The 15,134-nt window shown below is 40.4% G+C and overlaps 1 protein-coding gene across 1 annotated transcript in view; it reads left to right on the forward strand.

The window, feature by feature from the left end:
* The window catches only part of HPGDS (hematopoietic prostaglandin D synthase), a 79,692-nt gene extending 64,833 nt beyond the window's left edge, over positions 1-14,859 (forward strand). Inside the window, exons 5-6 of the mRNA XM_075860658.1 lie at positions 3,553-3,645; positions 14,507-14,859. Coding sequence (XP_075716773.1) covers positions 3,553-3,645; positions 14,507-14,671 — 258 coding nt within the window. The 3' untranslated portion in view covers positions 14,672-14,859. The remainder of the gene's footprint in view (positions 1-3,552; positions 3,646-14,506) is intronic.
* Positions 14,860-15,134: the final 275 nt, after the last annotated feature.

Below are 15,134 nucleotides of genomic sequence, written 5' to 3' on the forward strand. Positions count from 1 at the left end.
GGTGGATATAATTATTGACAACTGGAGTAAACCATTGGCAATCTTAGAGCAAACATCGAGAGACATTTAAAAAAATATATATATATTTGACGATGGTATTTGTACTGAAGCTCATTACAGTAGATGTCTGAGGTTAAACAACCTTTTTCATGCCAACTTGTTTAGGGAATTTTACTATTATTCGCTTCAACTGAGGAAGGAACCCAAATAAGTGTTGAAACGTCTAAACAGACCCAGTTTATTTGGACTTACTGCTACTAAATATTCACTACTGTTCATTATTTTTAATATGCTTTTTAGTTTCTTGGTTGATATGAAAAACAAAGCAAATTAATGACAATAAGGGCTTCATTAATGGAAGACCGACATCTAACTTTATTAGCTAAAAATGTTAAAAAGAAAATGTATCGAAATTTGGGTTCCATTCAAGTATCCCCCATGAGCCTTAATAATTGGCCTTTGCTAATTGTTTCCAGTACAATTCCCTACCATTCATGTCGCAGGATATTCCTGCCTGTGCTCTTGACTATGTACCTACCAATTTATATACCTGTCAGTCAAGATAATCCCATATCATTTTCGTTTCATTTAATGAAGGACTTTGTGGGAGTACAGTGGTTTTCCTGCCAATTGTCTTCAAAGTAGCATAAAATACTAACACAAGAAAAAATTAATTTTTTTGCACATGGCAACTAATTCAATTTCACTTGTCATCTTGCATGGAAAGGAAGAAGTAAGTTGGCATAGGTAATATCACGAAGAAAGTTCTGAAAATGTAGCTCTGGTTTGGGGATGAGCAAGTTCATATATTGGATATTATGTGTTTCATTACTTGTGCCAAAAGCCAGAACAATCTTCAGCTACAGCAAGTAGGCCACATAAAAATCTAATTTTCTGCGGCTCCTCATCAGCTAATCAAAAGGCTATAGACTATTTTGTGACATAGTATAGAGCAGAAACAAAATAGTAGAAACAGCATCCTTACTCAAAAACGACTCTTGTTTGTGCCAAAAAATGGATCGAGACAGACCGCAGCAACGTTTCAATCCAAAATGGTAGCAGGGTCTTTGTCAAGCTACTGAGCTTGACAAAGGCTCTAGTACCATTTTGGGTCAAAACATTGCCGCTGTCTGTATGGAAGCGTTTTTTGGCACAATAAAGAACCTTTTTTTGTGTAAGGATGCCGTTTCTACTATTTTCTTTGGTTGGGATTGAGGTCCATCCCACTTTAGCAGACGTGCATTCTATGGATAGTTTGGGCTGGTGCTGTCTCAACTTTTGTTACATTGTGTACTTCTCAAACTGTGAGGGGGGTCTTACTGGTAAGGTGCCCCCAGTTTTTGTAGAGGCGCAGCTGGGGAGGCAGTTTTGACAAAAGTGAATATATATATATATATATATATATATATATATACAGCACATGCCTTTCCATGGTTGCACCAATCTCTGGTTTAGCAAAATAACTGACTCCTTTTCTTCATATTTGAATGCTCTACTAGTTAAGGAGACATATGTTAAGATAAATTGAGGTCATTTAAAAAAATGTTTGTAAAGACTGCAATCAATTGTGAGCCTCAGGCATCAAAATGTTCTGGCTGGCAAGGCCCCAGTAGAAAAAGATTGAGAAGCTCTGACATGGACTTCTATGAATGGTGCTCTATAGGTTTTCATTTGGTCGCCCTTTATCAGTTGGCGATTCAAAGAATATTACTTATACAGAACTTCAATTATGAGCTTGTGTATCTCCAAACCAGAAGCGTATGGTTGAATTTTGGTTTTATATAAAAGGAAAATATCAGTTATACAAGCTGAACGGGTATGCATTTGTTATCAATTCTCTAGGAGCCAATGTGAGATACTATTTGCTTCTGGACTGATAAATGCAGGTTTAGCTTACAAAAACAAATATCTCTAATGCATGTGGATAATTGGTTCATGGACATAACTACCATAGTACCTAGACTAGCTATTGCAATGGGCCGCATCTGCACTCACAATTCATAAATAATCACTGTGAATAATGGAAGGGGCGTAAAAGAGAGAAATTGTGAACTGAATGCAGACCACTCATAAACAAAAATAAGCTTTTGTTGCTAGTGAGCAGGGCAGTTAGGTATGTGAGCACTGTTCCTCTAAGCCGGCATGTGGGCACTGTTCCTCTAAGCCAGGTGATATAGAAGATCATTGCATAAATAATAATGTACAGCGCATTATACTCTCTTTAAATTGTATGGAGAGTGAAGGTCAGCCTTCCCTACATGTCCTCGTTGTCTTGGAGCTGATGGCTCTTTTTTGCATATGTTTTAGGAATGTCCGGTCATCTTTGGCTTCTGGGCAAAAATCATGGAGTACGTTGAACTTAAAGTGGGCCACCCAAGAGTGTTAAATCCTAGGGTCTGTTAGTAGGGGAACTTGTACACTCTGTGGCTTCTAGATCACCTATAGTATTACTCCTGTTTTATGCTAAGTAAACCATTCTCACACATTGGAAGCATCCTAAGGTTCCTACGCTACAGGTGTGGATCTCCACGGTTAATGCCAATCTAAGCTTTTTTAAGCTTACATATGAAGCTAGAGGATGCCCGGACAAATTTACCAAAATATGGCAGCCCATGATAGCCAACCGACACACTAGCCATTAGTTCCTGATGATTTTGTCATCATTTTACTTGGTAAATACCTACCTGTGTCTATTGGTCCTCTCAATCCTCCATTGGAATCTCTCTGTTTAGACGGCATCATTTGTTTGACTTGTCTTTTTATTGTTTGATTGTATGTAATGGAAAGCTGTGTTTTTTGTTTTTGTTTGTTCTTTAATGAACTCCCTATGTCAATTTGATTTTGTATATCATTTTGAAATGTTTCTTTGACAATGACCATACCTGGGGTCCAGTGGTTATTCACCTCTCCAGGCTCGAGCATCGTCCAGGCTGTAACAGAAAGCTTAACACTGATGGTCCAGCTTCTTGTTTCCTCCCTGCACTGATCATAGAGATACGTGTAGGGATTAAATAGAGAGAACTTTGCAGCTGCAACTAAGGGGGCAGCTCAGGGAGACTGCACAGGAGCAGACTTTGTCTGAGTGGGGGGGGGGTAGCTTCTGAGCTGCTCTATGGTGTTGCCGCACAGCTTAAAGGGAGCAGTGTTTCCAAGTTTTGCTATAATTCTTTGACGCACCCCTGAACAGTTTTATCTTAAAGACATTTTGGGAATGTATACCATCATTGAATAAAAGGTCAATTTGTGCTTTTACTTGTTCTGCTTTCAGAGCAGGGAAATTAGAAACAGATCTTTGTCCTAAACTTTGAGATGCACAGATAAGCAGACCATAGTATGAAAAAGCTGAACGTGTAATAAATCAACCAAATTCAACCAAATTTTAACCAGATTTTGCCCCAATGCCTTCAGTCAATATACACATAGATATAGTTTGCCTTATGTAAAGTTAAAAATGCAATACTGTTTAACACTTTCCTTTTAAAGCTTAGTGCTATATATTAAGTCTATATTTTTTAACATGACCGGCAAACTTAGATGTTTGAATTTCTTTAGGCAATGAAGGAGTACGTTGAGAAATGTGGCGGGGCCGTCCTGTCTGGTTTGGAGAAGGAATTGGGAAACAATAAGTGGTTTGCTGGTGAATATGTAAGTCCACTTTTAATTACTCTTTTAATTCTAAAGAACTATTCTGTACACATTTAAAAAGAAAATTTATACTGGGCAAGTGGTAAGGTTGAAAGAGCCTAAAATCTATCAACTGCGAATACAACTTGAAAACAAAAGTTATCATTTATCAAAACTGTCTAACATTAAAACTGGCCTTGCTGCCCATAGCAACCAATACCAGTGCAGCTTTCTTTTATCCGGAACAGTTTAATAAATTAAAGCTGAGCTCGGTGCTAGATTAAGGGCCACGTGGACCTGGAGATGAAAATTATTAAGGACCTATTCTGAACAGCCAAATATGGTACCAATACAAAGCTCATTATGTAAATATTGTACCTAATCCAAGCTTAGCTTATAAAAAGGGTATCAGAACTAAGCTTAATTCATAAATATGGTACCAGAATCAAGCTCAATTCATAAATACGGTACAGAACTAAGCACAGTAAATACATACGGTAGCAGAACCAAACACCGTACATCAATACGGTACCAGGACGAAGGTCAGTACATAAATACAGTACGAGAACTAAGCAAAGTACATAAATGCAGTACCAGAACAAAGCTCAATACATAAATACAGCACTAGAACAATCTCTACATATATACGGCACCAGAACAAAGCTCCGTACATATATACAACACCAGAACCAATCAAAGTACAAAAATACAACAACAGAACTAAGCTCAGTACATAAATACACTACCAGACCCAAGCTCAGTACATAAATCAAGTACCAGAACTGAGCTCAATACATAAAAACATCGCCAGAACCAAGCTCAGAACATATATACATCACCAGAACCAAGCTCAGTAAATAAATGCAGTACTAAAACTAAGCTCAGTACATATATACAGCACCAGAACGGAGCTCAGTACATACGATGCATTCGAAAATTCTTCAGACCTTTTCAATTTTTTCACATATTGTTATGTTGAGGCCTTGTGGTAAAATAAAAAATAAAAATTTCCCCATCATTCTGCACTCCATACCCCATAATGACAAAATGAAAACAGAATGTTAGTAATTTGCTAATTTATTGAAAAGGAAAAACTAAAATATTGCATTGACATAAGTATTCAGACCTTTACTCAGCACTTAGTTGAAGTCCCTTTGGCAGCAATTACAGTCTCCAGTCTTGGGTATGATGCCACAAGGTTTGCACACCTGGATTTGGGGATTTTCTTCCATTCTTCTCTGCAGATCCCCTCAAGCTCTGTTAAGTTGGATGGGGACCGTGAGTGGACAGCCATTTTCAGGTCTCTCCAGAGATGTTTGATTGGGTTTAAGTCAGGGCTCTGGCTGGGTCACTCAAGGACATTCAAAGAGTTGTCCCTAAGCTACTCCTGTGTTGTCTTGGCTGTGTGCTTCGGGTCATTGTCCTGTTGGAAGGTGAACCTTCGGCCCAGTTTGAGGTCCAGAGCACTCTGGATCAGATTTTCATGAAGAATATCTCTGTACTTTGCTCCATTCATCTTTCCCTCGAGCCTGACCAGTCTACCTGTCCCAGCTGCTGAAAAGCACCCCCACAACATGATGCTGCCACCACCATGCTTCACTGTGGGGATGGTATTGGGAAGGTAATCATGTCTGGTCAGCAGTGCTACACCATCTGGGAGTTTCTCCCATCTGCACACAGGATCTTTGGAGCTCAGCCAGAGTGGCCATTGGGTTCTTGGTCACCTCTCTTACCAAGACCCTTCTCCCATGATTACTTAGTTTGGTGGGGCAGCCAGCTCTAGGAAGATTGCTGGTTGTTCCAAACTTCTTCCATTTAAGAATAATGGAGGCCACTGTGCTCTTGGGAACTTTCAGTGAAGCAGATATTTTTTTTTTGTACCCTTCTCCAGATATGTGCCTCCACACAATCCTGTCTCTAAGTTCCACAGGCAGTTCGCCTCATGGCTTGGTTTTTGCTCTGATATGCATTGTCACCTGTGAGGCCTTATATAGACAAGGGTGTGTCTTTCCAAATCATGTCCAATCAAATCAATTTACCACAGGTGGACTCTTATCAAGATGTAGAAACATTTCAAAGATGATTTAGAGAAATAGGAGGCCCCCAGAGATACATTTTAAGTGTCATAGCATACTTATGTCCATGCAAAATGTAAGTTTTTCATTTTTGATAAATTTGCAAAAAATCTCTAAAATTCTGTTTTCACTTTGTCATTATGGGGTATTGAGTGCAGAATGATGGGGGAAAACTTGATTTTTACTTAAGCACAAACCTCAATGAAAAAAGTGAAAGGGTCTAAAGACTTTCCAAATGCACTGTATATACAGTACTAGAACTAAGCACATTAGATCAATATGGTACCAAAAACAATCTCAGAACATAAATACTGTGTCAGAATCAAGCTTGGTTCCTAAAAACGATACCAGATTTATACCCAGCTCACAAATATGGTACCAGAACTAAGCGCAGCTAATAAATAAGGTACCAGAACTGAGATCAGTAGAGATAATTATGAAGACGGTGTAATACTTATACTTTGAGTCCTGTGAAACTACAGCTCCGGTATGGCCTGATCAAGAGTAAGAGTATGCTGAAAGAAGGGTATGACCCATCATCGTTGCAGTCAAAGGCAGACTAAACAATGATATTTAGTGACTGACAGGTGATGTCTTCTCTGGATGCTTTCCTTTTCTTCTCTATCCTGCCCAGACAGCCGTGACGACTTCTCCCAGCCACCAGTTGTCGCTGCATAGTTTGCCGCCCTGATTTTATTGGCTCCTCATTAACTTTGCACTTTCTAACATCACAAACTTCTCATCCTGCTGCCCAATTTATCAGTGTCACCGCCTGAAGTAGAGCTAGCCTGCTGCCCCCTAATACAGAGGTAGTAAAGGGGTTAATCTTTCATATCTGGGGTTCAGTGGTTACTCCCCTCTCAGCTGAACACTGATGGTTCAGCTTCTTATTCCCTCCCTGCACTCATCATAAAAATTTATGTAGGAATGAGATAGAGAGAACTGTGCAGCTGCAACTAAGTAAGGGATCTTTTCCATCTGGCCCAGACTTCCGTGACGACATCTCTTCTTTGCAGATGTCTTTGGCTTCTCATCATCTCTGCACTAACAACGCAAACTCATCATCCTGCTGCTCCCTTTACCACTGTCACTGCCTCACAAAGTGCTTGCCTGCTGCCCCCAATACCATTGCTGCTGCTGTCCCAGTATGGTGCCTGCTACTAACCCTAATACTGTGTATTGCTGCTACTGCTACAATACAATTTTTTTTAAAATAGTATTCCCATAGTGCCCCCTAAGATAGTGTCACACAAAATGCCCTCTATAATAGTGCTGCACATAGTACCCATTAAAATAGTGCCATACATACAGGTAGCCCAAAAATAGTGCCATACTGTACATACATACTGGAGTCCACTAAAACAACTCCACCTATATTAAGTGCCCCTGATCCTCAATGAGGCATGATCTCATCACACGGGCTTACAACTAAAATAGGGCTGCCAGCCACAGGCTGGTTGGTTAGGGAACCTAGGACTCCCTTGTACTTGCTGCTACTTCTTTTAATTAATTGTATCCACATCCTGAGGACAGATATAAATCATCTTATGTGGGTTTGGTCATACTTCTCTTGGGTTCTGCGATACGGCTGCTATTTTAACAACCCATTTGGCAGAAATGCAGAGAATTAGCTGAATCCCACCCCTGCACACAGAAGCGCAACTAGAATGTACTCGTACCACATACATGATCAGCTGCATGACTAGAAAATGCAGGATGGGAACGTGAAAGGCATTGAATCCCAGACCAGACCCTTAAATAAAATCCGACCCCAGACCAGCCTTAATCAATTCAGACCCTAGACTAGAGCCCTTGTACTAAATCAGACCTCAGACCAGACTTGGGTTATACTAAGAATGACATTTATAACCTATCCACAGGACAGGTGATACATGTCTTATTGCTGGAGGCCCCACAACTGGAACCAGCACAGATCACTAGAACAAGGTGCCATGAGCCCTTCATTCCTCTGTACTGCCTGACCGCAATGAGGAGAACTTTAAATAAAGTGGCGGATGGGCATGTGCGCTGCGGCTCCATTATAAGTCTATAGGACTGACAGAGAGAGTCGACTGCAATGTTCAGACATTTGCTTCAGTCCCATAAACATTGAATGGAACAGCGAGCGCATGCTCGACTACCCTCCATTTGAGCTCCTCCGCACGGGGCGTGCAGTGATGAGGTACAGGCAACTGGGCACCCCCTTCAAGTGATCGTGGGGGTCCCAGCATTGGGTTTCCCATTGATGAAACATTTATCACCTATTCTGTGGCTAGGGGATAGATGTCAATCTTCAACAGTACTAACAGATTTCAGAATGGCAACAAAATACTATTTTCCTACTGTACTTAAAGTAATTATTTGTATCCTATTTATAAAACATGACTTTTATTGTTTATATTTAAACACAAACACGTATGAGTTGCCAATAGCTCTGTAATAGCTCAATCGATCCTTGTACAAGGCAGTAGGAAAAACACAGTGTGTCTATTGCCTGTCATGTGATATGTATTTATTCTTGGATGCGTCCGCAGATCGAATCCTATGGAAAATGGAAAGAGCTAGTTGGCAATCATTAAAAAGCATGCAATGCTCCCCCGACATGTTTTTTTTACCGCAGATAGTCATAGAGGTCTCATAGAGGTCTAATTCTTTGTTCCTTTACATGTATTGCAAGATAAACAAGTGTACGTCTTACAACATATATGTGAAACAAATGTAAGCTAATTATTGACAGCTGTTCAGCTGATCACATCACATGACAGTGGATCAGCTGGTCACATCACATGACATTTTAGCCACAAGACTCTTGAACTAGGATTTTTAAGGTTTTCCTTAAGATAGGCCATCAATAGCTGTTGGGTCGGGGCCCAATTCCCGGGACCCCGCCGATCAGCTGTTTTTAAAGGGGCCGCAGCGCTCTTAAGAGCACTGCTTCCCCTTCATTTCTACTTGCTCACTGTGAATGTTCTCCCATTCACTTCAATGCGAGAAAAGGCTGCAATACCTGTGAATCACCACTAAATGTGTCGAACATTCACTTGCAGTGAGCAAGAAAAAATGAAGGGGAAGCAGCGCTTGTACAAGAGCTGTGGCCCCTTCAAAACAGCTGATCGGCGGGGGTCCTGGGAGTCGGACCCTGACCCATCAGCTATTGATGGCCTATCATGAGGATAGTCCATCAATTTTTAGCGGCTGGAAAACCCCTTTAAGGACGCAAGTCTGAAACGCGTAAACTAATCTCCTGACCTGTCATGATTTACTGCCATGGAATTTTAATGTTGAATTAATGAATGTAAAGTTTATCCACACTGATCGTGTAAGAAAAACGTACAAAAAAAAAACAATGGCGGAATTATTGTTTTTTTTATGTCGTCCCCCCCCCCTTAAAAATATGCAATGTTAAATACTTTTGTGTCAAAAAAGACAAAAGTATAGTAGGTATGATACCTTTATTGGCTAACCATAACAATTATAAATGCAAGCTTTCAGAGCACACAGGCTCCTTCTTCAGGCTAGTTTACAAATGAATGATTTAGAAAAAAGCACAACATTTAAGATGTAACACAAAGAAAATTAGTGCATGAGGTGATACCTCATTAAGATAAGCCGGGGCAATAATACCTACAATACTTTAGACTTTTTTTGACACAAAAGTATTTAACATTGCATATTGTTACTGGCTAAGGCTGCGTTCACATCTGCGTCAGGGCTCCGTTCAGATGTAGCTTTCCGTCGGAACGGAGCCCTGACAGACACAAACGGAAGCCATAGGTTTGATTTCAATGGTGATGGATCCGGTGCAAACCGTTTCCGTTTTTGTCTCAGTTGTGTAAGGGTTCCGTTGTTTTGACGGAATCAATAGCGTAGTAGACTAATGTATTCATTCCGTCAAAACGACGGAACCCCTGCACAACGGAGACAAACGGAAACTATTTGCACCAGATCCGTCACCATTGAAAGCAATGGTGATGGACACGGAAACCTGTGGTTTCCGTTTGTGTCTGTCAGGGCTCCGTTCCGACGGAAAGCTACGACGGAACGTCGGAACAGAGCCCTGACGCAGATGTGGACGCAGTCTTACACAGTACTACACTATTTTTTACCCCCCTTAAAAAAAAACATTATAAAAGCTAATCAATAAATTATATGCACCCAAAAATGGTACCAATAAAAACTACTTAAAAACGTATCCCTCAAAAAACAAGTCCTCATACACTTACAGCTATGTAAAAATAAAAAATGTATGGATCGTAATGTTGCGACATAAAAATTACTTTTGTTCCATAAAACATGTTTTGTTGTGCAAAAGTGCTAAAAGGTAAAAAAAAAAAAACTATATGTATCGCCGCATTCGTACCAACCTGTAGAATAAAGCTAACATGTTATTTTTACCGCACAGTAAACGGCGTAAAAAACCTTCAAAAAACAATGGCAGAATTGCTGTTTTTTCTGCCATTCCTTTCCAAAAAAATGTATGAAAGATAATTCAATATGTACCCCAAAATGGTGCCATTGAAAAGAAAAATTTGTCCCACAAAAAACTAGTCCTCGTACTGCTAATTCGACATAAACAAGTTATGACCCTAGGAATGTGAGGTTACCTCCGACCTCTCCGCAATTAACCCTTTAAAGACCCAGACATTTCCGTTTTTTATTCCATGCCTTCCAAGAGCCATAACTATTTTATACGTCAATAGAGTGGGGTGAAGCCTTATTTTTTTGGGGGGGGGGGTGGTAGTTGGTCGTTTCTATTGGCACCATTTAAAGTACCACATGATGTACTGGGAAACTGTTTTTTTTTTTTTTGTGGGATGGAATTGGAAAAAAACTGCAATTCCTCCATTGTTTTTTGAATTTTGTTTTTATGGCTTTCCTCGTGCGGTAAAAACGACAACTTTATTCTGCAGCTCAATACGATTACGGGGATACCACATTTATAACGTTTTTTTAAAAATATTACGGAAAACTATTTGTTAGAAAAAAGGCGTAACTTTTTATTATTTTTTCGTCGATTGAGCAGTATGAGGGCTTATTTTTTAAACGAGCTGTCGTTTTTATTTGTACCATTTTTCGATACATACAATTTTTTGATCACTGGTGTTTTAAAAAAAATAAATTACGGGGTACACCGTGCGAGTTAAATAATGGTATATTGTAATAGTTCGGACTTTTACGGACGCGGCGATACCAATTTAGTTAATTTTTTACATTGTGGGAAAATGGTTTTTTTGAACTTATATTCTTTTATATATTTTTTACACTCATGAAAAATGTATTTAACTTTTTTTTTTTAAAATTTTTGATAGCTCCCCTAGAGGACTTGAACCAGCGATCGTTAGATCGCTGGTACAATACACTGCAATACTAATGTATTGCAGTATATTGTCATTTTTACGGGCTTCTGCTAAGCCCTGTTGGAGGCACGGCTTAGCAGAGGCAGACAGAAGGCAGTCCTGGGGTCTTCATTAGGCCCCCGGACTGCCATGACAGCCATCAGTGCCCCGCGATCGCATCGCGGCCGATGGGCTTCTAACGGTTTAAATGCCGCAGTCGCTATTGACCGCGGCATTTAACTAGTTAAACGGCTAGGAACAGAACGATCTCTGTTCCTGGCCGTTAGAGCAACGTGTCAGCTGTGATGCACAGTTGAAACCTACAGCGTATGGAGCTATATGTGCAACAAAACCCACTCCAAACTTCAAACCCCCGCTCCATGACGTAGTTTCATGGGGCGAGAAAGAGTTAAATGTTTTCTGCAGATTTTGTTGCACATATAGCGGCAGATTTCACGATTTGCTTAGCAATAAATGAAAACCGCATTGAAAATCACAGCATTTCTGCGACAGATAGGACATGCCGATTTGAAAATCCACATCATGTTGCAAGAGTTGGCACGGGCCTGGCTTGAAATAGACCTCTGCCTAACTGAGAAAGCCAAGTGGATTATCCGCTATTCTCAACAGCGTTATTATACTCTTAATAATTCTCGCTTGGCTCACCGACTCAGGTGTCCACTATTGACGATCTCCCCCCCATTAAACTACGCACACAGGCAGGAAACACAACCTCCAACCTACAGTCAATAGTGCACGAATTTCAACGTCCCCTGTCTCCACTTTGCATTTAGCAGGCTACCCCCGACCTCTCTGCAAATGAATATGTTCTTTCTGCCACCCCATTACCACCCCTGCCTTCCGGGTCGACTAATCTTTTAGGGCAAGATATTTCACATGAAGAGGTAGAGACTGCCATTAAAATGTTATAACTCAATAAAAGGTTAGGTTCGGACAGCTTCACCACCCTGTATTATGAAAAATATGCCTCTGTTTTTTCCATACCCCTTTCTAAATTTTTAAATTCTCCTAGGCACAGGGATGTCCCCAACACCACAACATTAAGTGTGTCTATCTCTATGATCCCAAAACCTAATTCCGATCACTTGAGTTGGTCCAACTACCGTCTAATATCCTTAATAAACATAGATTCTTAGTTACTAGCTAAAATTCTCCCCCCTCATTATTTTATACCTCGAGTCACGGGTGATTAATCTTCGCCAAGACCCTAATATTCAAGAAATAGAGATAGCTTTGGTTACCCCACAATTTGTGTGTTTGCCGATGATATTTTGCTAGCTATTAAATCTCTGCTCATCACTCAACCCAGCCTCTTATGAACCTTTTCCAGCTTTGGGTCAACCTCAGGCCTGGTAGGGTGACTCACGAAAGTAAACCATTGCCTAAATGTATCTGGAATTAAACCCTTCCCTGGTCTGCAGAATAAGTTCTCCTTGCCCAGCAGGGAACATTTTCTCTCCTCTCTGCTCAGAGGGTCCTACTATTTGCACTAATGCAATTTGAACAGCATTGTCGTCAGAGCTTTCATAGCCCTGGCACCATCTCATTTGTATACTCATGTCTATCCCAAGCCCACTCTTGCTGCAGGTTTGCACGTGGGCAAGGAGTTGCCTCAAGCAGAATGGTCACAAATTTGGTCTTCCAGTACTAGAGTGCTATTGAATACTTTGATATAGGTTTCAAGCATCAATGATCTTACGAGGTGGCACTTGACCCCTGCCCATATAGCTTAGTTGGTCCCGGGGCATTCTCCACACTGCTTTCGAGGATGCCAGGTAAAGGAGAACATGCTTGATATATGGAGGCATTGCTCTAGAGCACAGAGGTTTTGGGTGCATGCGTATTTTCTAATACTAACCAATCACTACTTACTTAAAAAGAAAAAAAACAAAACCTGAAAGACCCTTCTCAATAACAAAATTCCCAACATGCCCCCATTAGTCCCATGCTTTAGTTTCTTTCATCTTTCTAGCTGTGAAACAAACAATTGCAGTATCAGTAAAAAAAAAGCTGTCTCTTGACTTTTCAGAGAGTGAATAAGTTTCAGTTAATATGGTGCCACTAGACTGACTATGTCCGGAATACCCATTTTGCCTCCGGAGCGGAGTTGTTTCCCTGTCTGGTCACTGGAACAGGTTCTGTGCTGGCGGCCTCCCGGTCTCCCCCCCCCCCCCCCATGAAAACGGAAACAATCCTTTTCTTTCCTCTCTCTTTTCACCTATTCCTGTGTACTTAACCACTACCTTAAATGGTCTCTTAAATAGCAGCTGGTATGTAATTGGGCAGTTTTCCTTAAAAAACCACCCAATTGCCAACTTTAGGCCTTATTCACACGAACGTGTCAGTTTTGCGCGCGTAAAGAACGCAGCGTTTTCCGGCGTTGCAGTTCCGTGACATCCGTGTACGGCACACATCCGCGTTTTTTACACGCATATGTAATTAATTTTTACGTCAGCAAAACAAATGAATGGGGTGTTTTTGCTTTTTCTCATCATTTCTTTAGCAACTGTTGCGTGAATCACAGACAGCACATGGATGTGCGTCCGTGTGCTCTCTGTGATTTTCACACACCCATTGACTTCAATGGGTGCGTGATGCACAAAAAACGCACAAGTATAGGACATGCAGTGAGTTTCACACAGCGGACACACGTAGCGTGAAAAGCAATGTCTGAATGGCCCCATTGAATTGCATAGGTCCGTGTGACGTCCGTTGTTTTAACGCGCCTAACACGGACGTGAAATACAATCGTTTGAATAAGGCCTTACACGGAGTTGTACCATGTTCCTGTGAGCAAACTCAACAACGCCCACTTTTCTCCACCCTCCCCTTCCTTTTAGTTGAGTGATCTTTGTGCTATACTGCCCTGGCTTACCCACCTACACTAGTAAAATGCTTAGGATCCTACTTTGTTGCTCTCCAAGCCACCTTTTTGCACTGTTTCTACGGTTCACATGTTTACAATTTTTAGGCCCATGTTTTGGCCTTCTTGCACTTATTTACAATATACCTATTTTCTGATGTACTCCTATTTTCACTGTAAAAAAAGAAAGTGAAATAAAACTGCAAGTTTAAAAGAAAATCCACAGCATGTCTAGTACTCACTACAGATATTTTACGCTGTAAGTGAATGGAGTTTATGAAAACCCCATTCACATACCTTGTACTGTACTTGGTGGAATCTGCACCGATGTTCTGCAACAATCAAAATTCTGCAACAAATACAGGATGTGGGAACATTGCCTAACTTAGTATTGCAGTATCTGTGGAAAAATAACTTCCAACTGTGATATATAAAAAAAAGTAAACATAAATCAGATGTTTCCAAATAGCATATATGTATTTGTTATTGCACAATAATAGCTGACCCATTTTAGATGGCTGTTTAACGAGTCGGAGTCATTTTTATAAATTGTATAATGTTAATTCTCAGAATGAATCTCTCAACAGGTAACCTGGGCTGATCTCTATTGGGACACCTGCAGTGAAAGTTTAGAACATTACCAACCTGGCTTTGCCAAAGATTACCCAAAGCTTCTCTCTCTCAAGAAAAGGGTGAAGGAGCTACCAAAGATTGCAGCATGGATAAAGAGAAGACCCCAGACACCATATTAATGCAGCATTACATTCAGTGAAATCAATTAAGATTATGCTGGTGTTAATAAAGGTCACACGTTATCCCTTTAGTTTTAAGTAGATGCTCTTCATGTTGCAAATATTTTACCTAAAGTATATGACATTTCTGTACTAGGACCTGCAAGTAAAATGTGACAGGATACTGCTAAATAAAGTCTATGAGATTAGAGCCTTTTCATTATTAATAGGCAAGTAGACCTTTGTCTGGCAGCGTCATTTTATAGTATGGGTTTGTTAACGCAATCATGGGCCAAAATATATTAGACTGAAATTTGTAATGGGTATGTCAACCGATACCCGCCCTCCAGTGATTTATCCAGTTTCCAAATCATAGGTAATAGATATATATATCTGAGAGAAAAGATGACACAAGAGACCATGCTTGTATGCTCAAAATCCTTCTCTGCGATTTATTGATCCAAACAAGTATATAAGTATAATG

The sequence above is a fragment of the Rhinoderma darwinii genome, chromosome 1 (genome assembly GCF_050947455.1).
Source record: "Rhinoderma darwinii isolate aRhiDar2 chromosome 1, aRhiDar2.hap1, whole genome shotgun sequence".
Lineage (NCBI taxonomy): Eukaryota > Metazoa > Chordata > Amphibia > Anura > Rhinodermatidae > Rhinoderma > Rhinoderma darwinii.